This window comes from Ranitomeya imitator, chromosome 4, assembly GCF_032444005.1.
Source record: "Ranitomeya imitator isolate aRanImi1 chromosome 4, aRanImi1.pri, whole genome shotgun sequence".
Lineage (NCBI taxonomy): Eukaryota > Metazoa > Chordata > Amphibia > Anura > Dendrobatidae > Ranitomeya > Ranitomeya imitator.
This window is the reverse complement of record NC_091285.1, coordinates 411252168-411276120: the sequence shown is the minus strand read 5'-3', so window position 1 is coordinate 411276120 and position 23953 is coordinate 411252168. Positions and strand designations below refer to the sequence as shown.

General features: G+C 44.8%; 1 protein-coding gene across 2 annotated transcripts in view; it reads left to right on the top strand.

Moving 5' to 3' along the window:
* Window positions 1–22634, top strand: part of STRIP2 (striatin interacting protein 2) — a 166013-nt gene extending 143379 nt beyond the window's left edge. The window contains exons 18-21 of one of the 2 annotated variants that reach the window (XM_069765403.1): window positions 8537–8603; window positions 10326–10430; window positions 16117–16321; window positions 20746–22634. In XM_069765403.1, the coding sequence (XP_069621504.1) occupies window positions 8537–8603; window positions 10326–10430; window positions 16117–16321; window positions 20746–20996 (628 nt within the window). In that variant the 3' untranslated portion in view covers window positions 20997–22634. The remainder of the gene's footprint in view (window positions 1–8536; window positions 8604–10325; window positions 10431–16116; window positions 16322–20745) is intronic. The other variant, XM_069765404.1, reaches the window with a different exon arrangement.
* Window positions 22635–23953: the final 1319 nt, after the last annotated feature.

Below are 23953 nucleotides of genomic sequence, written 5' to 3'. Positions count from 1 at the left end.
ATCACCGCACTTGTAAAAAAAAAGTGGGTAACAAACTGTGGGGTCCACTTTTTCATGTTATCCCTTTCAAAAGAGAGAAATTTGGGGCTAAAGCAAGATTTGAGTAAAAAAAAAAAATTTACTTTTTTTTTTTTTTTTTTTTTTTACAATTTTCATTCCACTTTGCATTAATTGAACTGATTTAACCTCTTAAGCCCCAAAGGGGTTTGCACGTTAATGACCGGGCCAATTTTTACAATTCTGACCACTGTCCCTTTATGAGGTTACAAACTCTGGAACGCTTCAATGGATCCTGATGATTCTGACATTGTTTTCTCGTGACATATTGTACTTCATGTTGGTAAAATTGCTTTGATATAACCTGCGTTTATTTGGAAAAAAACTGAAATTTGGCGAAAATTTAGCAATTTTCCAAATTTGAATTTTTATGCCCTTAAATCACAGAGATATGTCACACAAAATACTTAATAAGTAACATTTCCCACATGTCTGCTTTACATCAGCACAATTTTGGAACCCATTTTTTTTTTTTTGTTGGGGAGTTATAAGGGTTAAAAGTTGACCAGCAGTTTTTACAACACCATTTTTTTTTTCTTTTTAGGGACCACATCACATTTGAAGTCATTTTTTAGGGGTCTATATGATAGAAAATAACCAAGTGTGACACCATTCTAAACACTGCACCCCTCAAGGTGCTCAAAACCACATTCAAGAAGTTTATTAACCCTTCAGGTGTTTCACAGGAATTTTTGGAATGTTTAAAGAAAAAAAAAATGATTTTTTTTTTATTTTACCAAGGGTAGCAGGAGACAATGGACCCCAAATGTTGTACAATTTGTCCTGAGTACGCCGATACCCCACATGTGGGGTAAACCACTGTTTGGGCGCATGGGAGAGCTCGGAAGGAAAGGAGTCCGTTTGACTCTTCAATGCAAAATTGACTGGAATTGAGATTGGATGCCATGTTGCATTTGGAGAGCCCCTGATGTGCCTAAACATTGAAACCCCCTCAAGTGACACCATTTTGGATAGTAGACCCCCTAAGGAACTTATCTAAATGTGTGGTGAGCACTTTGACCCACTCAGTGCATCACAGAAGGTTATAATGCAGAGCCGTAAAAATTAAAAATCATATTTTTTCACAAATTATTTTTTCGCCCCCAATTTTTTATTTTCCCAAGGGTTAGAGAAGAAATTGGACCCCAAAAGTTGTTGTTCAATTTGCCCGGAGTATGCTGATACCCCGTATGTGGGGGTAAACCACTGTTTGGGCGCATGGCAGAGCTCGGAAGGAAAGGAGTCAGTTTGACTTTTTAATGCAAAACTGACTGGAATTGAGATGGGACACCATGTTGCGTTTGGAGAGCCCCTGATGTGCCTAAACATTAAAACCCCACAAGTGACACCATTTTGGAAAGTAGACCCCCTAAGGAACTTATCTAGATGTGTTGTGGGAGCTTTGAACCCCCGAGTGTTTCACTACAGTTTATAACGCAGAGCCGTGAAAATAAAAATTATTTTTTTTTCACACAAATTATATTTTAGCCCCCAGTTTTGTATTTTCCCAAGGGTAACCGGAGAAATTGGACCCCAGATGTCATCAGATGACCTCCTCTTATTGTCTTCAGGCTCTGGCGCAGGCGTACTTTGTCTGCCCTGTTTAGGGCAGAGCAAAGTAATGCAGTGCGCAGGCACCGGGCCACTGACCTTTTCCATACGTCATATGGGATTAAGGGGTTAAAGAAGTATTTGACGTGTGCGTTTTTTAAAATGGTATCTCTTTTGTGAAGTTTCCAGTATATCTGCCCCTTAAAGTCCACTGCCAGTGGGTCATGGCACCCGCAAAAGATAACAGTAAAATCTTCAATAAATTATGATGCTCCTTCTCTTCTGAATTTTGCACTGTGCCTCAAAAGTAGTTCCTGATTACATGTAGAGTATTGGCGCACTCAGGAGAAATTGTACAACAAACCGAGGTCCGTTTTTTTCCAATTAGCCCTCATAAAAATAAAAAAATGGGTCTAAAACCACATTTTAGCTGTAAAAATGTAATTATTCTTTCTTCACCACCCAATGGTATAAATTTCTGTGAGGCACATGTATCAATATGATCATTGCACCCCTAGATGAATTCATTGAGAGGTGTAATTTGTAAAATGAAATGACGTCACTTATGGGGGTTTTCTGCAGTTCTGGCTCCTCAGGGGCTCTGCCAATGTGACATGGCACCCTCAAACCATTCCAGCAAAATCTGAACTACACTTCTTCTCTTCTGAGCTTTGCAGTGTGCCCCAAAAGTAGTTTTCAACCACATATAGGGTATCTTTGTACTCAGGAGAAAAGTGAGTCCCTTCAGACCCCAGCTGGGGTCAGGGACAGTGGTTCTCCTGCCTTGGAAAGGTCCTCGGACTCACAGGAACCTCCGGCCTGCAGGGGCTGCTCTCCCTCTAGGCAGACGCGGGGGAAACGAACCCACACCGCGTCTCCCGGGCCATCAGGTACATCTGCATCTTTTGAGTTCTGCCTCTCGTTCTCCCTCACCTGCGGAGATGAGTGAACATGGTTCGGAGTACGCCTGATTACCAGGAGTCCGTAAACAGCCTAATTGAGGCCGTCAACCAAACCCTGGGAGTAGAGGACGAATCCACCTTGACCTCTGGTCATAGGGTATTGTTTAAGAGGATCAAGCAGCCTCATAGGGTGTTTTCCACTCACCCTGAGTTTGAGGACTTAGTCTATTGTCACACGGAGCGTCTGGACAGGCCTTTCTCGGGACAGAAGGCCCTAAATGCGAGATACCCTTTCACCCCTGAGCTGCGCGAGAAGTGGGCAGAATCCCCTTCGGTAGATCCCCCGGTGTCTCATTTGGCCTCTAACACGCTATTATCCTTTCCCAACAGTTCCTCTATTAGGGATCCAACTGATCGACTCATAGAGAGTTTGGCTCGTTCAGTTTTTGAGGCTTCACGTTTAGCCCTCTCGCCCTCTTTTGCGGCGACTTGGGTAGCCAAGGTTATGATATCTTGGTCAGAATCTTTGACCAAGGCTTTACAGAAGAGACATACCAGCAGAGTTGACAGAGATGTTAAATCAGATAGCTCTAGCTGGAAGCTACCTGATTAATGCATCTTTGGATGCAGCGAACTGTGCGGCAATTGCCTTTAGAAGGGCTCTTTGGTTGAGAACATGGCGGGCGGATTCTACCTCGAAAAAATCCCTTACTACTCTCCCATATCAGGGTGGTCGATTATTTGGAGAAAAACTCGATCAGCTCATTGCTGATACCACAGGAGGGAAAAGCAATTTTCTCCCACAGCAAAAGATTAAACAGCCTTTTCGTCGCCAGTTTCAGGCTCGGTTTAAGCCCTTTCGTAATACCAGGTGGACCTCAGCGTCAAACCCAGTTGGCACAGGTCGACCTAATCAGGACAGAGATCATCAGATCTCCTACAGGGCCAACCCGTTGCGAAGAATGCAGTCCTAGCTGCCAAGATCAAGGGGATCTAGATCCCATAGGTTTTTGGCCAAATGACTGGAGGCGGCCTGTGTTCGCCACCGACAGAGTAGGCGGCCGTCCACTCTTGTTTAATCAGTCCTGGCTCACTATAGTTCACGACAGGTGGGTAAGAGAACTGGTGTCCTCAGGGTACAAGATAGAGTTCATCAGCCAACCCCCAAGCCGGTTCTTTCCCTCCCGCCTTCCCAGTTCAGAGTCCCGGCTTCAAGCCCTGTTCAAAACTGTTGAATCCCTTTGGCTCCGCGGAACTGGAGTGATGACTCCAAAGGATGAGAGATTTCAGGGGTTCTATTCCAACCTGTTCATAGTTCCCAAAAAAGACGGAGCTGTAAGGCCCATTTTGGATCTGAAAGGTTTAAACAAGTTTGTCAACATTCGTCGCTTTCGAATGGAATCTCTCCGATCAGTCATTGTGGCAATGGAAAAGGGAAAATTCATAGCGTAAATAGAAATTCAGGACGCCTATCTTCACATCCCCATATTTCCTTAGCATCAAAAAATTTCTACGTTTTGCCGTAGGCAGCCTACATTTCCAGTTCACGGCCTTACCTTTCGAGCTGGCCTCCGCCCCCAGAGTGTTCACAAAGGTCATGGCAGCCGTTGTGGCCATCCTGCATTCCCGGGGCATACTTGTCTTGCTATATCTAGACGACCTCCTTATCAAGGGGCCTGCGAGGAAAATGTCAGCATTACTCTAGATACTCTTTCTCGTCTAGGGCGGCTGGTGAATCTAAAAAAGTCGTCCCTAGTACCATCCCGGAAGATCTCTTATCTAGGGATGATCTTCGACACCTCACAAGGTTTGACAGTCCTTCCCCGGGACAAAGTCCTGACCCTCTGGCAAGAAGTGAGGGTCCTTCGCCGGCCTGTCTCATACGATCCGGTTTTGCATGAGGGTCTTAGGAAGGATGATGGCGGCAATTGAAACAGTGCCGTTTGCGCAACTCCATCTTCGTCCTCTCCAACATGCACTTTTGGCATCATGGGACAAAAATCCGTTGTCCCTCAACCTCCAGTGCCGTCTGTCTCCTCAGGTCAGACAGGCTCTCGCATGGTGGACAATGAGTCCTTCTCTGCAGCAGGGGAAGCCTTTTCCCCCAGCCCATTGGCTAGTAGTCACGACAGATGCCAGTCTTCTCGGTTGGGGAGCAGTATTTTCCCACCACACAGGCCAGGGATGCTGGTCTTTGCGGGAGTCTACACTCCCGATCAATCTTTTGGAGATTCGGGCGGTTCGGCTGGCTGTGCAGCACTTTCATCATCTTCTGGTAGGCCGTCCTGTCCGAATTCAGTCAGACAACACAGCGGTGGCATACATAAATCATCAAGGGGGTACCTGTAGCAGAGCGGCCATGCACGAGGTAAACCAGGTCCTCTACTGGGCCGGGAAGAATCACTCGGTGATTTCGGCAGTCCACATCTCGGGCGAGGAAAACTGGGCTGCGGATTTTCTCAGTCATCAGAGCCTTGCGTCCAGGGAGTGGTCTCTCCATCCCAAGGTTTTTCGGCAAATATATCAGCGCTGGGTGACCCCGGATGTGGAACTGATGGCTCTCCGGGATGAATGCCAAAGTACCCAGGTTTGTCGCCCTGTATTGAGACCCACAGGCAATTGCCGTGGACGCTTTGGTTCTACCTTGGAACCAGTTTGTCTCCCATATCGGTTTCCCCCTCTGGCACTTCTCCCGAAGGTAGTCAGGAAGGTCAAGACAGATGGAGTCCCAGTAATCCTGGTCGCCCCAGATTGGCCTCGTCGGTCATGGTACGCAGACCTAGTGCAGCTGCTCGCCGAAATTCCCTGGCGGCTTCCAGAGCGCCCGGATCACCTGTCTCAGGGCCCGATCTACCACCAGAACTTACGGGCCCTGTGTTTAACAGCCTGGCCATTGAATCTTGGATTCTAACTCAGGCCGAGTTTTCCCAGAAGGTAGCCGCTGCTATGATTAGTGCCCGGAAATCCGTCTCCGCTCGTATTTATCATCACACCTAGAAGGTTTTCCTTTCTTGGTGCAGAAAGCATGAGCTTCCCCCACTACGTTTCTCTATCCCTAACATTCTAGCTTTTCTCCAAGCTGGCCTGGATTCAGGGCTTGCACCAAGTACCCTCAGAAGACAAATATCTGCCTTGTCAGTTCTTTTTCAGCACAAGATCGCTACCAATCTACAGGTGAAGACTTTCTTACAGGGAGTCGCTCACATGGTACCACCTTACAAGGCCCCCCTGGATGCTTGGGACCTTAACATGGTCTTAAGTGCCTTGCAGGGAATTCCTTTTGAACCTCTTCAGGATGTCTCTTTAACTTACCTTTCCTGGAAAGTCGTGTTCTTGGTGGCCATAACTTCCATTAGGCGGGTCTCAGAACTGGCGGCTCTATCATGCCAGGCTCCGTATTTACAGTTCCATCAGGATAAGGTGGTGCTTAGGCCAGCTCCTTCTTTTTTGCCAAAGGTGGTCTCCTCGTTTCACATTAACGAGGACATTCTTGCGTTCCTTTTGCCCGGCGCCAACACATCGTGTGGAAAAAGCTCTCCTTACGCTAGACCTAGTGAGAGCGCTTAGAAGGTACATTTCACGGACGGCACCTTTTCGGCAGACGGATGCGCTGTTCGTCCTCCCTGAGGGTCGCAGGAAGGGATTAGCTGCGTCAAGATCGACCATAGCCAGGTGGATACGATCGGCTATTCAGGAAGCCTACTGCGTCAAGGGCATGGTCGTTCCGGCTGGGATCAGAGCACACTCCACTCGGGCAGTGACACTAGTCTCAACTGAATAGCTGAGTGTTGGCTGCCCAGGGAACAACCTATTGGTGAGGAGTCAGCTTTTTTTTTTTTTTTTTGTATATATCGAAGATGTATTCTTGGTGGCAGCATAGAAATCTGTGTTCCCCAAAGAAGCGACTGAAAAATAGGCTTTCATGATAAGGGGTTAAAATCAGAAATAGCTGCTGGAAACTATGCATTGTACAGGATCCTCAATATAGAAACATATTTAGAGCTCAGTGACAAATGACAAAGCCATCCTCATTTCGTAGCCAAAGAATAGCTTGCCAGACATGGATAGAGGGCAGCACAGGACATATAGCGCTACTAGCCTGCCAGTCATAATACAGAGCCCATTATTGGCTTGCACTGGTTTGTTGGTCACGGTCACCTGCTGATTGCAGATTATGATAGATGGAGCCCTTCAGACAGTTGTATCTGGCGCAGTGTGGCAGTAAATGGATGAGATCTCCGGTTGCAATAGTCCATTGTAGGCGGATGTGATCCCTGGGGACGCTGTACAGTACATGATGTACTTCTGTCTTCTCATTATAAACTCTCCACTAGATTGCTGTTACTTATGTAGCTAAATGAAATGGTGTTGTTCTTTTGGTCCAATACAAAGCACGTTGTGGATGGTCCATTACCTCTTCTTTTACAAAGTGTTATTTAAAGATCGTGTTACTTTTCACCATACATCGTGTTCCCTGGGGAGAAGCTGCTGTCAAAACGGAACTATATAAAGAAACTATGAAAGGCCACCGGTCAGAAGGCTTTTACATTATGGAAGTAGTGATGTACCTTCTTTTTATTGGGCATAAGTACATTAACCAGTGCACTTCTGGCCTGATTTTACAGATGGCTTGTACCATAAATTTCTTGTGACTGGCATATCTGATCTCTATAAAGAGAGATATCCTTCTTATTGTGGTAAAAGTGTCTGTACATTCATATCATTACTTTCATATGTAATAATGTGCTGACTGGATTTGTCACATTTGAGCGATCTGACCTTTTTAATATAGGTTGAAAAAAGTCCTCCCTGTGTGTTTCATATCAGATGTGTTGTTGTGGAGAAATCCTCTTTTATCGCTATGTAAATGACCTCTTCCAGGCTATGGGTCGTACGCTGCCCTGAAGGTAACGGTGCTGCCTCGCTTCATTATCCTCGATGTCTCCTCCCCTCTCATCTGTGACATCAGGTGAGCGGCCGGAAATGCCGCCCCTGCGCATTCTGACTGCGGTCACTCCTCTTCAGTGTTCCGCCCTTCCATGCGCAGACACCGGAGAGTCCCTGTAACTTCTACTCCCAGTGTTCTCCGGCACACAGAAGAGGTGCACATGACACACTTACTGTGTAGGGTGCTGGAGAACACTGGGAGCGGAAGTTAGTGACTCTCTGGCGCCTGCGCATGGAAGGGCAGAATACTGAAGAGGAGTGACAGCAGTCAGAATGCACAGGGGTGGCATTTCCGGACGCAGACCTGATGTCAGAGACCCAGTGATGAGATGGGAGGAGAAATCTATGCTTATGAAGCGAGACGGCAGCATTCTCTTCTGGACCGCGTCCTCCCCGGAGCCTGGAAGAGGTCATTTATATAAAGTGGTAAAAGATGTCTCCACAACAGGGCATCTGATATGAGACATACAGGTAGGACCCGCCTCAGCAGTCGATAACCTTTATGCCCATACTATTAGATCAGATTGCACAAACATGGCGCCTGATTCCCTTTTAAGTTTCACTTGATTTAAGCTTTTGTGTGGGCAAAGTTGGCATGAAATTGTCGTGCTTTGCCTTGTACTAGTTTGACACGATCATAATACAGATGCAATTCATGGACTGACTGCAGGTCTAAGGACCCGACCTAACCGGATTATGGGGATCTGTGGTTGGACCATTATTGGTGGTCCGAAAACCAAAACATGCACCCAACCCTTACCACAGAGAACATGGGTTACATTTCTATCAGTTAGATTTTACTTAAGGCCCTAATCTCTCATACTTAAGCTCTGCAGATTCTGTACTTATATGTGTAGACCTATTAATTCAGGAAAGCTACCATTTACACTTGAGCGCTGTTAGTGTTTGCAGGCAGCAGAAATGCAGAACTGTGAATGTGAGCAGTGATTAAGCCGGCACCACTTTTCTTTCAAAGATTATTAAATTAAAGCTGTGAGCAGTCCTAGATCTATATACGGTAGTAATCCCCAAATATTACAATACATGTTATTTTTTGTGTTTTTTCCTTGGTTTCTTAGTATTTCTATCTTGGAGTTCCCATCATGTGTTGTCCATGAGTTGCCTGAACTAACAGCAGAAAGCCTGGTAAGAGATCTGTAGATGACAGCAACTTTATATCCAGAGCCATTTTCTTATGCAAGATGAGCACTGTCTTTTGTACTTATTTTTCTGATGTTTTATGGGTAAGGCTAGGGCTACATGGTGATCACAATGATTCGCTGCAGCATTGCATCTGACTGTAAATGGGGTCGCATTTCACCTAATGCAACAATGACCTGAGGGTCGCAAAATTCAGGTTGAATGTGACTGCAGTCTCACTGCGATCTGTCTGTGATTTGGCTTGGACTAAAAGTCAAGCAACCAAAGTTGCAATATAGCCCTAGCCTATGATGGCTTAATTAAACCTCTGCTAATTGTAATGGCAGTATCCTCTATCCCTCTTGGTCTGATGGTTTTCTTACTTAAAGGAAAGCTGTCCTAAGAAAATTGTATTTTATTTTATGGGTGCCAATTTTTTTTCATATCGCAATCTTTAGTAAGAAAAAAAAAAGTAATCTTGCAATATTTGCATTGGCCACTGGGGCTTTTTTAAGACTTTAACTTCCTGTTCTTTCAGGAAACAACACATGTACATAGGATAGTTAGGGTTTGACCATTGCTGCTATCTTTTCTATTGAAACATATAATGAGCGTTTGCAAAGGTCATTGTGAAGGGGGAGAGAGCAGGGTCAGCTGTGATATCAACTATTATCAGCTGTGTATAGAGGTGTCACCTGTCATTACAATCCTGCACCTGAAAATAAGGATCCTGCTGAAAAGTTATTTTGAAATTACAGGAATTAGTAATCTAAAAAAGCCCCATTGGCTACTGCATAAATTAAAAGATTGCTATACATTATTATTTTTTTTAAAATAAAGATCATGAAATGAAAAGAACATCAAAATTAAAGAATACATGTGCAATAAAAAAACAGATTTTAAAATTTGAAACAATAAGTCATTCTGTGATGATGGCCTCCTATTTACTTTACTAAGGGTACGTTCACATTTGCGTTGTTGTGTGTTGCACATTTGCGTTGTTGTGTGTTGCGTCGGTGACGCAACGCATGCAAAAACGCATGGTTTTGTGACGCATGCGTCCATTTTTGGCTTGCTTTTGGATGTAAAAAAAAAAAAAAAAAAAAAAAGCAACTTGCTGCGTCCTCTGCGCCCTGACGCTTGAGTCAAAAATGATGCATGCGTCACAAAACGCAAGACAACGCATGTCCATGCGCCCCCATGTTAAATATAGGGGCGCATGATGCATGCGTCGCCGCGGCTGCGCCCGACGCAACGCTAATGTGAACGTAGCCTAAGAAGCTGTGTATAGATAGAGATATCTCTGTCTCTGCATATAAATATCTTTCGAGAAAAAAGATAATTTGCTGCCACCAAGTGGCCATTTGCTGATGGTGCAATGGATGCATTAGGAATACGCCAGTGTATTTGGTTTAGGTGTGTCCTTTGTTTTTATGCACTGTGATGGGGCCACATTTTATGATAGAATCTCCATTGCATATATAATTTGTAATTGTAGAAAATGTCTAATTGTTTCTTTGTACTTGATATATTAAGAAATATAGACTGTTAGTAGCTTGGGCAAGCAATGTTTGTGATATTACAATTACTTTTCAGTCTCCAAAATAAAAGCAAATGTAAAAAGACCTTAGTTGTTACTTACTTTTTATGTACTAGTAAAAAAAAAATATTGCAGAACTGTGACAAGGACATAAGAATAATGTATTCTGCTTTGTTTCCATCATACAGGAGTCTGGAGACAATAATCAGTTTTGCTGGAGAAATCTATTTTCCTGCATTAATTTGCTGAGGGTCCTAAACAAGCTCACTAAATGGAAGCATTCCCGTACTATGGTGAGTGAACTGCAGACACAGGAGGTTCACACGGCCCCTTGTCTGCAATCTGTGCATTATATACACACTGAAGAGTGCAGCAGCAAACGTTGCATAACATAACAAGAAAACATTGAATATATTAATTTTAATCCACATTGCTGCTACTTGGCTTATAAATTGGGCAATTTGCATGTGCCCACCAGCCAAGACAAGTCGTCCCTTTCTTTGCTGGGACCCTACTCTGCCAAATATACGTCTCTTGCCTCAAAAACCTATTGACTTTATCCTTGGTAGGTTGAGCACTCCTCCCATCAGTCTAAGGGTTGTTTCATATGTTAATTTTTTTTTGTACACCATAAACGCCACGTTCCATTGTATTTTTGATGGGACGACAGCGCGAGTTCCATTAGAAATTTCCCCCACCACACTCGCGCTGACAACAGTTAGGTGAAGTGAGTTCATTACCTGTAAACTTCTAGAACCATTCTGACGGCACTGCGGGCTTCAGAACATGTCCACGCTTGCGTTGACGTCATAGGAGTTCACCAGCAGACACTGAGCAGCGGTAGCAGACGCTGCTCAGTGTCTCTGCTGGATGACAGGCAGTATAGTCGCATCATGCAACCACACAGTCTGCCATCTAGGTGTAGCAGAGCTAGACCTGTTGTGGGACAAATGGATTTTCTTTTCAGCGGAAAGGTTTGTTATTTTAATTCCCTTGTAGAAGACAATGGTGTCACTGGAATGGGTGATGCATTAAGTATGGTATAATTAAGATTTATTAAAGGAGCCTGTGTCATTCTTTCAACTAAAGGACTTTATTCTGGATGTCTGTGTTTTTATACAATATGACTATGGAGTTAGTAATGGGGGCGTCTTATAGATGCCTCTCTATTACTGACCTGTTGGCTTGATGTCACCTGACAATACAAAGGTGACATCAATCCCCCGACTATTACCGCATTTGCCATCACATCAGGGAGAGTCGGAAGACTGAGGCTACGTGCCAGACTTGGCACATCTTGGATATCTGGGGCGGCTGAGAGCTGATGTTTTTTTACCTGGGGGGCAATATCCATGGCCCCTTCCTAGGTTAATAATATCAGCCCGCAGCTGTCTGTCTTGCATTTGCTGGTTATTATAGAGGGACCCTATGGCTTTTTTGGGGGGGATCCCCCATTTTAATAGCCATTAATGGCTATTTATACAGCTGTGAGTTGATATTAAAAGCCTGGGAAGCTAAATAAGTATTAACCCCTTCCCAGGCTATAAACATCACCTCCACAGCCTTAGGGTTTCCTTCTGCTGGTTTGTAAAATTACACAGGAGCCCACGCTATTTTTTTCACAAAATAATCATTTATTAATTAAATACATGTACAGTAAGCTGCACACTCACTGCACTAATCATATATGTGACTAACATCTTTATATCTATTCTATGTGTACAGTTCAGACCAAAAGTTTGGACACACCTTCTCATTTAACGATTTTTCTGTATTTTCATGACTATGAAAATTGTAAATTCACATTGAAGGCATCAAAACTATGAATTAACACATGTGGAATTATATACTTAACAAAAAAGTGTGAAACAACTGAAAATATGTCTTATATTCTAGGTTCTTCAAAGTAGCCACCTTTTGCTTTGATGACTGCTTTGCACACTCTTGGCATTCTCTTGATGAGCTTCAATAGGTAGTCACCGGAAATGGTCTTTCAACAATCTTGAAGGAGTTCCCAGAGATGCTTAGCACTTGTTGGCCCTTTTGCCTTCACTCTGCGGTCCAGCTCACCCCAAACCATCTCGATTGGGTTCAGGTCTGGTGACTGTGGAGGCCAGGTCATCTGGCGTAGCACCCCATCACTCTCCTTCTTGGTCAAATAGCCCTTACACAGGCTGGAGGTGTGTTTGGGGTCATTGTCCTGTTGAAAAATAAATGATGGTCCAACTAAACGCAAACAGGATGGAATAGCATGCTGCTGCAATATGCTGTTGTAGCCATGCTGGTTCAGTATGCCTTCAATTTTGAATAAATCCCCAACCGTGTCACCAGAAAAGCACCCCCACACCATTACACCGCCTCCTCCATGCTTCACGGTGGGAACCAGGCATGTAGAGTCCATCCGTTCACCTTTTCTGCGTCGCACAAAGACCCGGTGGTTGGAACCAAAGATCTCAAATTTGGACTCATCAGACCAAAGCACAGATTTCCACTGGTCTAATGTCCATTCCTTGTGTTCTTTAGCCCAAACAAGTCTCTTCTGCTTGTTGCCTGAACTTAGCAGTGGTTTCCTAGCAGCTATTTTACCATGAAGGCCTGCTGCACAAAGTCTCCTCTTAACAGTTGTTGTAGAGATGTGTCTGCTGCTAGAACTCTGTGTGACATTGACCTGGTCTCTAATCTGAGCTGCTGTTAACCTGAGATTTCTGAGGCTGGTGACTAGTATAAATTTATCCTCAGAAGCAGAGGTGACTCTTGGTCTTCCTTTCCAGGGGCGGTCCTCATGTGAGCCAGTTTCTTTGTAGCGCTTGATGGTTTGGGGACACTTTCAAAGTTTTCCCAATTTTTAGGACTGACTGACCTTCATTTCTTAAAGTAATGATGGCCACTCTTTTTTTTTTTTTTTCTTTACTTAGAATTTGTATTATGGCAAGAAAAAAAGCAGCTAACAGTCTATTCAGTAGGACTATCAGCTGTGTATCCACCAGACTTCTGCTCAACACAACTGATGTTCCCAACCCCATTTATAAGGCAAGAAATCCCACTTATTAAACCTGACAGGGCGCACCTGTGAAGTGAAAACCATTTCCGGTGACTACCTCTTGAAGCTCATCAAGAGAATGCCAAGAGTGTGCAAAGCAGTCATCAAAGCAAAAGGTGGCTACATAGAAGAACCTGGAATATAAGACATAATTTCAGTTGTTTCACACTTTTTTGTTAAGTATATAATTCCACATGTGTTAATTCATAGTTTTGATGCCTTCAGTGTAAATGTACAATTTTCATATGAATGACAGAAAAGCGACTGGCACATCCAAATTAGTGTGAATAGGTGCATACCAGGAGCAGCTACCTCCATACACCATATACAAAAAAGGTTGCACTCTATCGTGCCAAAGCATGTCTTAATATGAAATATGAATAGCAAAATGGCTTTGAACATTAGGAAAATATTTGAGAGACGCTTTGCACAGAATTTGATCAAATAGTGTGAGCCTATCAACCATCATCAAGGTGGTCTCATTAAACTGATGGGTCCCTGACCACCTTGACGATAGTTGATGGGCTCACACTTTTTGATCTAATTCTGTGCAAAGCGTCTCTCAAATATTTTCCTAATGTTCAAAAGCCATTTTTGCTATTCATATTAGACATGCTTTAGCAAGATAGAGTGCAACCTTTTTTGTATATTGTACAATTTTCATAGTCATGAAAATACAGAAAGATCTTTAAATGACAAGGTGTCCAAACTTTGGTCTGTACTGTGTGTGTGTGTATATATATATATATATATATATATATATATAATATATATATATATAGGGAACAGCACAACTTAAGTACTTATCTTCGGGTGCAAGGCCCCAGGCAACCAGTCCAACGATTGCACCAAATTCACAAAGAAAAAAAGAGGCAGCACTCCATAATAAAGTGAAAAAAAGTGGAAGGTTTTAATCGACCCACATAGCCGGGCGACGTTTCAGCTCCATCTGAGCCTTTCTCACGTCGCCCGGCTATGTGGGTCGATTAAAACCTTCCACTTTTTTTCACTTTATTATGGAGTGCTGCCTCTTTTTTTCTTTGTATGTATATATATACAGAAAGTATTCAGACCCCTTTAAACTTTTCACTCTGTTTCATTGCAGTCATTTGGTAAATTCAAAAAAGCTATTTTTTCACATTAATGTACACTCTGCACCTAATCTTGACTGAAAAAAAAAACAAATGTAGAAATGTTTGCAAATTTTAATAAAAAAAGAAAAACTGAGATAACACATGGTCATAAGTATTCAGACCCTTTGCTCAGACACTCATATTTGTTACATGCTGTCCATTTCCTTGTGATCCTCCTTGAGATGGTTCTACTCCTTCATTGAAGTCCAGCTGTGTTTAACTAAACTGATAGGACTTGATTTGGAAAGGCACACATCTGTCTATATAAGGCTACTTTCACACTGGCGTTTTTTTTAATACGTCACAATGCGTCGTTTAGGGGAAAAAACGCTTCCTGCAAAGTTGTTTGCAGGATGCGTTTTTGCCCCATAGAGTAACATTACCGACGCATTGCGACGTATTGACACACCGTGCGACGGTTGCGCCGTGTTGTGGCGGACCGCCGGGAGCAAAAAACGTTAAATGTAACGTTTTTTGCTACCGACGGACCGCTTTTTCCGACCGCGCATGCGCGGCCGGAACTCCGCCCCCATCTCCCCGCACCTCACAATGGGGCAGCGGATGCGCCGGAGAAATGCATCCGCTGCACCCGTTGTGCGGCGCATCAAACGCTAGCGTCGGAATCTCGGCCCGACGCAATGCGACGGGCCGAATCCGACGCTAGTGTGAAAGTAGCTTAAGGCTATGTGCACACGTGGATTCGTGTGAGGATTTTCCGCACCGTTTTTTTGCAAAATCCTCCGGTAAAATGCACTGCGTTTTACCTGCGGTCTTTATACGGATTCCTATTGAGGAGCAGGCGCAGTAAATCAGACCGCCACCATCTTTGTGCAGACAGATAGCGGTGGTCACATTAAAACTGCGCATTCGCTCCTCCTGTACAAAGATGGCAGCTGTCAGTGAATCATTCGGCTGATTGCGGCGTGCTCGTGACGGTGATCTGCTGGTGGTACCGCGTAAGTTGCCGCGTAGGGCTTATACAGTGTGTGTGTGTGTGTGGTACGAAGGTGTTCCTCTGGTGGTACCGTGCAAGAGGCTGGTACCACCAGCAGTTTCCATATTGAGACACCCATCACTTGGGTGTCCCAATTTGGAGGTCGGTGAACTTCCCCCTGTTGGAATTCTGGGATCCAGACACATCTGGACGGAACAGGATGTGAAGACATTACAAGGTAAGTATATATTAAGGGTACCGTCACACAGTGGCATTTTGATCACTACGACGGCACGATCCGTGACGCTCCAGCATCGTAACAATATCGCTCCAGCGTCGTAGACTGCTGTCACACTTTGCAATGCACGACGCTGGAGCGATAACTTCACGACGTATTTGCGATGTAGAAGCTGTTGGTTACTATGCGCACATCGTATACAATATCGTGCACACCTTTGTTACACCATGCGATCATGCCGCCACAGCGGGACACTAGACGACGAAAGAAAGTTTCAAACGATCTACTACGACGTACGATTCTCAGCGGGGTCCCTGATCGCAGGAGCGTGTCAGACACTGCGAGATCGTAAGTATATCGCTGGAACGTCACGAATCGTGCCGTCGTAGCGATCAAAATCTAAGAGACAATCGTTGAGCCAACAGCAATCTTGTGTATGGGGCGCTTTAGATTCCGGACAGCTGTTTTAACTACATTTAAGCCATTTTGATGTATTCTTGATATTGTGTTTTAGGACACAGATGTAGGGAAGATCTCCTCCACTGTGGAAATAATAGTTTCTTGGTAATTAAAGATGCGGTAATTATTAGTGGTGGTTATATGCTCTTTACCATTTGTCATCTTCTGTTGTCAGATGTTGGTGGTATTTAAATCTGCCCCCATTCTAAAACGTGCACTGAAGGTTAAGCAGGCAATGATGCAGTTATATGTGCTAAAACTTCTGAAGCTCCAGACAAAATACCTCGGACGACAGTGGAGAAAAAGCAACATGAAAACCATGTCTGCTATCTACCAAATGGTGCGCCACAGGATGAATGATGACTGGGCTTACGGCAATGGTAAGGAACTAGCAACAGTGTAAACTTCCCTTGAGCATTCATTTAATTCCTTTCAGATTCTTGGTTTCTGTAGGCAAAGCACACATGACCGTCTTTTCCATTCAGTACTATAACCCCAGGCGCAAGCTCAGGATTTCTAAAATACGTTTTCTCAGTGTGTTGGTGTCTCCTACAAAAACAGCAAAATAACCCAATTATTCGGCACAAATTACATCATAGATTTGTACTCTGGTTGGTGGTGTGGTTAGTGACCGAATTTAATACTCCATGCTTCTGGTGCTTTTGTATGAAAAAAATAATGTACTGCTAAAAGTGATACATGGAGGTCATGGGTTAATATGGAAGTTTAGCGTTTACCATTTAGAATAATCGTCATTTTAAATTTTTCTTTCATAAATAAATATGAAAATAAGCAACTTTGGAATATATCTTATCAGACAAATTTTGCTTCTTTCTCTTTACAGTATCTTTTCCCATTACTTAGATAGGAGATGGCGGCTGCTAGGAGGAGCTGGAGACAGAGCTCATCCCCCTGCTATCTACATAGGAGATAGCAGTTACTATTGATGAGATTCTATCTCCTATGTAGATAGCAGGGGGACAAGCTCTGTCTCCAGCTCCTCCTAGCAGCCGCCATCTCCTATCTCAGTAATGGGAAAATGTCTTCACTGAATACAGATTTTACCTCAGACTTTAATTTAGAAGAGAAATAGCGAGAACTTTGGGTCAGTGCAGTAGACGGTGAGCTTCAAACGTTTCCTCACTTACAATATCCACCACGAGGCTTCAATCTACCAAGGAAAACCTGGGTCACTCTGAATCGTATCAGAACAAACATTAATGTCTGTGCAGATCTTATGCATAAGTGGGGAAAATGTGACTCTCCTGCCTGTGACTGTGGAGCTGACCGTCAAACAATTCAGCACACTGTTGAGGAATGTCCCCTCAGATCTTACACGGATGACGAGAATGATTTCTACACTGGAAATGGCAATGTTATTGTATATATAGAAAATCTCAATATTCGACTCTGATTTCTGTTCCTTTTCAACCGCTGTTTATTGTTTGTAAGGCTAGGGTCACATTGCGTTAGTGCAACCCGTTTAGCGCTAGCGGGTTGCGCTAACGCAATGTTTTTAATGGGGCCGCGTCCTGGGGTCGCGGTAACGTCCCCGCTCTCGCAGATCTGCGAGAGCGGGGAACGGACCGCGGGCGCGCCTCGGACGCTGCGAGCAGCGTCCACGGCGTGCCAGGAAACACCGGCACGTCGCTAGCGCGTGCTGAACATGGCACGCGCTAGTGCTGCGCGTTCCCATTGCCGTGAATGGGCGTGCTAACGGACGCGTTGCACGGCGTTAATTTCGCCGTGCAACGCTGTCCGTTAAGCGCGTTCCCATAACGCAATGGGAACCCAGCCTTATTCATTCTTGTATGATGTTAAAATATATGTTCATACGATTACCGTATATACTCGAGTATAAGCTGAGATTTTCAGCCCAAATTTTTGGGCTGAAAGTGCCCCTCTCGGCTTATATTCGAGTCACGGTAGCGGTGGGGTCGGCAGGTGAGGGGGTGAGGGCGCTGAGGTATACTTACCTAGTCCCAGCGATCCTCGCGCTGTCCCTGCCTTCCTCCCCGTCTTCTGTGCTGCAGCTTCTTCCCCTCTTCAGCGGTCACGTGGGACCGCTCATTACAGAAATGAATAGGCGGCTCCACCTCCCATAGGGGTGGAGCCGCCTATTCATTTCTCTAATCAGCGGTGTCGGTGACCGCTGACAGGAAGAGGCTGCAGCACAGAAGACGGGGAGGAAGGCAGGGACAGCGCGAGGATCGCTGGGACTAGGTGAGTATGTTATATTTACCTGTCCACGTTCCAGCCGCCGGGCGCCGCTCCATCTCCCCGGCGCCTCCATCTTCCCGGCGTCTGCGCTCTGACTGTTCAGGCAGAGGGCACGATGACGCGTATAGTGTGCGCGGCGCCCTCTGCCTGATCAGTCAGAGCAGAGACGCCGGGAAGATGGAGGCGCCGGGACCGGACGCTGGGAGCTGCAATCAAGAGAGGTGAGTGTGTGTTTTGTTTTTTTTTATTGCAGCAGCAGCAGCGGCAGCACAGATGTGCAGCATCTATGGGGCAGTATGAACGGCACACAGCACTATATGGGGCATCTGTGCAGCATCTATGGGGCAGTATGAACGGCACACAGCACTATATGGGGCATCTGTGCAGCATCTATGGGGCAGTATGAACGGCACACAGCACTATATGGGGCATCTGTGCAGCATCTATGGGGCAGTATGAACGGCACACAGCACTATATGGGGCATCTGTGCAGCATCTATGGGGCAGTATGAACGGCACACAGCACTATATGGGGCATCTGTGCAGCATCTATGGGGCAGTATGAACGGCACACAGCACTATATGGGGCATCTGTGCAGCATCTATGGGGCAGTATGAACGGCACACAGCACTATATGGGGCATCTGTGCAGCATCTATGGGGCAGTATGAACGGCACACAGCACTATATGGGGCATCTGTGCAGCATCTATGGGGCAGTATGAACGGCACACAGCACTATATGGGGCATCTGTGCAGCATCTATGGGGCAGTATGAACGGCACACAGCACTATATGGGGCATCTGTGCAGCATCTATGGGGCAGTATGAACGGCACACAGCACTATATGGGGCATCTGTGCAGCATCTATGGGGCAGTATGAACGGCACACAGCACTATATGGGGCATCTGTGCAGCATCTATGGGGCAGTATGAACGGCACACAGCACTATATGGGGCATCTGTGCAGCATCTATGGGGCAATATGAACGGCACACAGCACTATATGGGGCATCTGTGCAGCATCTATGGGGCAATATGAACGGTGCAGAGCACTATGTGGCACAGCTATGGGGAAATAATGATCTATTTTTATTTTTGAAATTCACCGGTAAATGCTGCATTTCCACCCTAGGCTTATACTCGAGTCAATAAGTTTTCCCAGTTTTTTGTGGCAAAATTAGGGGGGTCGGCTTATACTCGGGTCGGCTTATACTCGAGTATATACGGTAAATAAAAATTACCTCAGAGTTGAGAATTTGGATAATGACTGATCATTTCTGTAAGAGAAATAATCTACTTTGTCTGATATGAAAGTAAGCAACTTTGTAATATATCTTGTGTGATTTATGAAAGAAAAATTAAAATGACTGTTATGCTTTAACCCTTACTTGGAATTAGTCAATTATCGCTTTTCTTTTTATTTTAGTTGATTCATTGCAGCAAATGCTCGAGTAAGGTTTCCACCAAATCAGCATGACTTTGTGCTGACTCCCCTGTTGCCTTCTGGGGAAATTTTCTTCAGTAAACCCGTCCTGCGTGGAAGTATCATTTAAGCATTTGGGGGAATAGCTGGCTGTAAGATGGCGCTAAAACTTGTAGCACACAGAACAATTTGTGATAGGGAACACATGAAGTGAGACTTTGGGTCAAACATCAGGACTTCCCAGGCTGCCAACACATAACTAAGCTGAATACAGAGGTCCTTTTACACCCATACAGTCATGGCCAAAAGTATAAAGAGCTTTTTGGGCAAAGGCATCAACATAGAGTTTACAGGAGAAAAAAAAAGAGGCATTCAAAGAAAAGAACTCTGTCCCTACAGTCAAACATGGCGGAGGTTCCCTGATGTTTTGGGGTTGCTTTGCTGCCTCTGGCACTAGACTGCTTGACCATGTGCATGGCATTATGAAGTCTGAAGACTACCAACAAATTTTGCAGCATTATGTAGGGCCCAGTGTGAGAAAGCTGGGTCTCCCTCAGAGGTCATGGGCCTTTCAGCAGGACAATGACCCAAAACACACTTCAAAAAGCACTAGAAAATGGTTTGAGAGAAAGCACTGGAGACTTCTAAGGTGGCCAGCAATGAGTCCAGACCTGAATCCCATAAACACCTGTGGAGAGATCTAAAAATGGCAGTTTGGAGAAGGCACCCTTCAAATATCAGGGACCTGGAGCAGTTTGCCAAAGAAGAATGGTCTAAAATTCCAGCAGAGCATTGTAAGAAACTCATTGATGGTTACCGGAAGCGGTTGGTCGCAGTTATTTTGGCTAAAGGTTGTGCAACCAAGTATTAGGCTGAGGGTGCCAATACTTTTGTCTGGCCCATTTTTGGAGTTTTGTGTGAAATGATCAATGTTTTGCTTTTTGCTTCATTCTCTTGTGTTTTTTCATTTAGGACAAATTAAATGAAGATACTAATAACAAAGAATTTGTGTTTGCAATCATTTTCAGGAAGAAACTGAGTATTATCTGACAGAATTGCAGGGGTGTCAATACTTTTGGCCATGACAGTACATGTTTCTTAGTAATGGCGTAGTTGCATATCCTTTTGCTGACATGTTTTTCCTATTTATTTTATTAGACATAGATGCCAGACCCTGGGACTTCCAGGCTGAAGAGTGCACCTTGCGGGGAAACATCGAGAGTTTCAACAGTCGGAGATATGAGAAGAATGCAAACTGGGAGTTTGCCCCAGTGGATAACTGTTTACAGAGTGTTGTGGGACAAAATCTTGAACTCCCTGAAGATTTTCATTATACTTATGAGCTCTGGCTGGAAAGGGAGGTGTTCTCCAATCCAATTCAGTGGGAAGAACTTCTCCAACATTCCTGACTGATGAATGTAGCACCTGCTGTCCATCCTCTTTTTAGTCCACTGTCTTGGACCACTTGTCGAAATGGCCCATGATGGATCCAAGCAGCTATAAATGTAACCCTATCCCTTTCCCCCAACTTTACAAGGATTCAATTGGAAGCCACGCTGAGATGGCTTTTTCCTGTAATCCTACACCTAGCTGCCTACATTGGTTTGTCTACCCATTATTCAGGCTGCGTCCTCTACACATCAAGCAATCACTAACATAATCCTGACATATATCAGAAGTTTCCCAATAATGGCAAGTAAAGCTGATTTGTTGTAAATGGTGATCTAGGGATCTATGTTGAGTAGCAATTTGTTACTATATTCAAGATCTCTTACATGTAGTCAGTGAATGATGGCTTCAGGAAGCGATCCAATAGGGTTATCATTCTGTCTGGGTCTTGTGATGGTCACCTAACAGTCCGGCCTGTCACAGTATACAGATGAGTGTTTCCGGTGCTGTGCACTGCATCTGTGTGTACGTCATGTGGCCACAACAGGTTTCTATTCGTAGAATGAAAACCTCATGAATGTTCAAAATTGGCTAAAACCTGTAGAGAATTGATACTCAAAGTGGCCAAGAAACTTATCAAGTGAATAAGTTAAAATGTTTAAACTGGAAAACCCCTTCAAATACATTACACTCATTGCGGCAACCCCCATCTTGCCATCAGCTTTAGTTTGCAGGGAAAGCAATGTATAAATGAAGCATTCAATAAAATCAATATTGCACAGATGGGCTGGGTCCTCCAGAAATCTGCTCTCCTGTCTGGAACATAGTGATGGATCCTGAATAGTGATGAGTGAGTGTACTCGTTCCTCGGGTTTTCCTGAGCACGCTCGGGTGGTCTCCGAGTATTTGTGAGTGCTCGGAGATTTAGTTTTCGTTGCCTCAGCTGCATGATTTACAGCTGATAGACAGCTTGTATGCATGTGGGGATTCCCTAGCAACCTGGCAACCCCCACATGTACTCAGGCTGGCTAGCAGCCGTAAATCATGCAGCTGCATCAATAAAAACAAAAACTCCGAGCACTCACAAATACTCGGAGACCACCCGAGCGTGCTCGGGAAAACCCAAGCAACGAGTGCAATCGCTCATCACTAATCCTGAACCATATGCCTTAGGTCTAGAAAGGGCTAATTCACACGCCACAGGACATCTGTGGATTCTTATAAGGATGCAGTCAGACGGCCATATAACCTGATCGATGATCGTACCACAGTGCCCGGACTGGCTGTCGGCTCTCCAGACTCATGCGTGACAGCTTTTATTGCTGTGCAGGTGTCATACTTGGCCGATGGCCAGTCCGGGCACTGCAGTGAAATCATAGTCCAGGTTATACGGCTGTCTGACTGCGCTCAACCTCAGATCTTGTGACCCAAACTAACCACATAAAATATTCTCATTACACTATTAATTAAGATCACAAAATCTGTGGTTGGATTAGGATTAATACAGATGAGAATATATGGCCAATTTACGGCTATGCAACCTCTCGGTGGACAATTTTTGTTTGTGCTTTTGTTTTTTGTTTTTCTTAATACAAGTATTGGGGACTAAAAATTATTTCTCCAATTGGGTTTTAATAAAAATCTTTTATTTCTACAGACTTTATTTTCCTGTACATTCAGTTGATTTAGGACTAAAGATCAAATCAAAATTGAGAGACACTTAGGCCCCTTTCACACATCAGTTTTTGCTGTCCGTCACAATCTGCTGGTTCGACGCATCCGTTGCAGATTGTGAAAAACTGATGGGACGGATCCATTTTTTGGACGGATCTGACTAGCGGTTTTGGCCAATTGGATCGGAGCATGCTCAGTTAAAAAAAAAAGTGGAATCCGTCGCCGGATTCCATCATTTAATGGATCCGGCACCCATAGGCTTCCATTCTAGCAAACGACGGACGGCGATAGATCTGTCGCTGTCTGTTTTTTCGACGTACACAAAAATTTACTTTGCCCGTTGTCTTCGGCTGCCGGACAAACAATTTTCGATGGATCCGGCGAACGACGGATGAAACATGAGGCCATCCATCGCTAATACAAGTCTATTAGAAAAAAAACAGATCTGACGGCATCAGTCGCCGGATCCGTTTTTTTCAAAATTCGACGGATTACGACTGATGGCAAAAAGCTGATGTGTGAAAGGGGCTGAAGAGTTAGGCCATGTTCACACGATCCTTTTTTTCATGCGGATTTGCCGCGATTTTCCCGCTGCGGGTCCGCAGCTGTTTTCCATGCAGGGTACATTACATTGTACCCTATGGAAAACAGGAACTGCTGTGCCCACAATGCGGAAAATCAAAAAAAAAAACCGCGCTGAATAGCTGCGGGAAAAAAGAAGTACCATGTCACTTCTTTTTTCGGAGCCGCAGCGGTTCTGCACCCATTGACCTCCATTGTGAGGTCAAACCCGCAGTAAAACCCGCAGATGAAAAAAATATCTGCGGGTTTTACTGCGGTTTGTGGTGCCGAACCGCTGCAGCAGGAAGTGCGGGGAAGCGGGCGGAAGTGCGTGGGCGGAGTGTGGCCGCCCCCCCGTGCTCCGATCCCGCTCCCCCGTGCTCCAATCCCACCGCCCCGTGCTCCGATGCCCCCCCCAGTGCTCCGATGCCCCCCCCGTGCCCTAATCTCCCCCCCTTATACTTACCCGGCGTCCCGGTGTCTGTCCGGCCGTCTTCTCCATGGGCGCCGCCATCTTGCAAAATGCAGTGCGCCCGCCGAATCTGCCGGCCGGCAGATTCGTTCCAAAGTACATTTTGATCACTGAGATATATATCTCAGTGATCAAAATAAAAAAAAATAATAAATGAGACCCCCCCCCCCTTTGTCACCCCCATAGGTAGGGACAATAAAAAAAAATTAAGAAATTTTTTTTTTTTTTTTCCCACTAAGGTTAGAATAGGGGTAGGGGTACGGTTAGGGT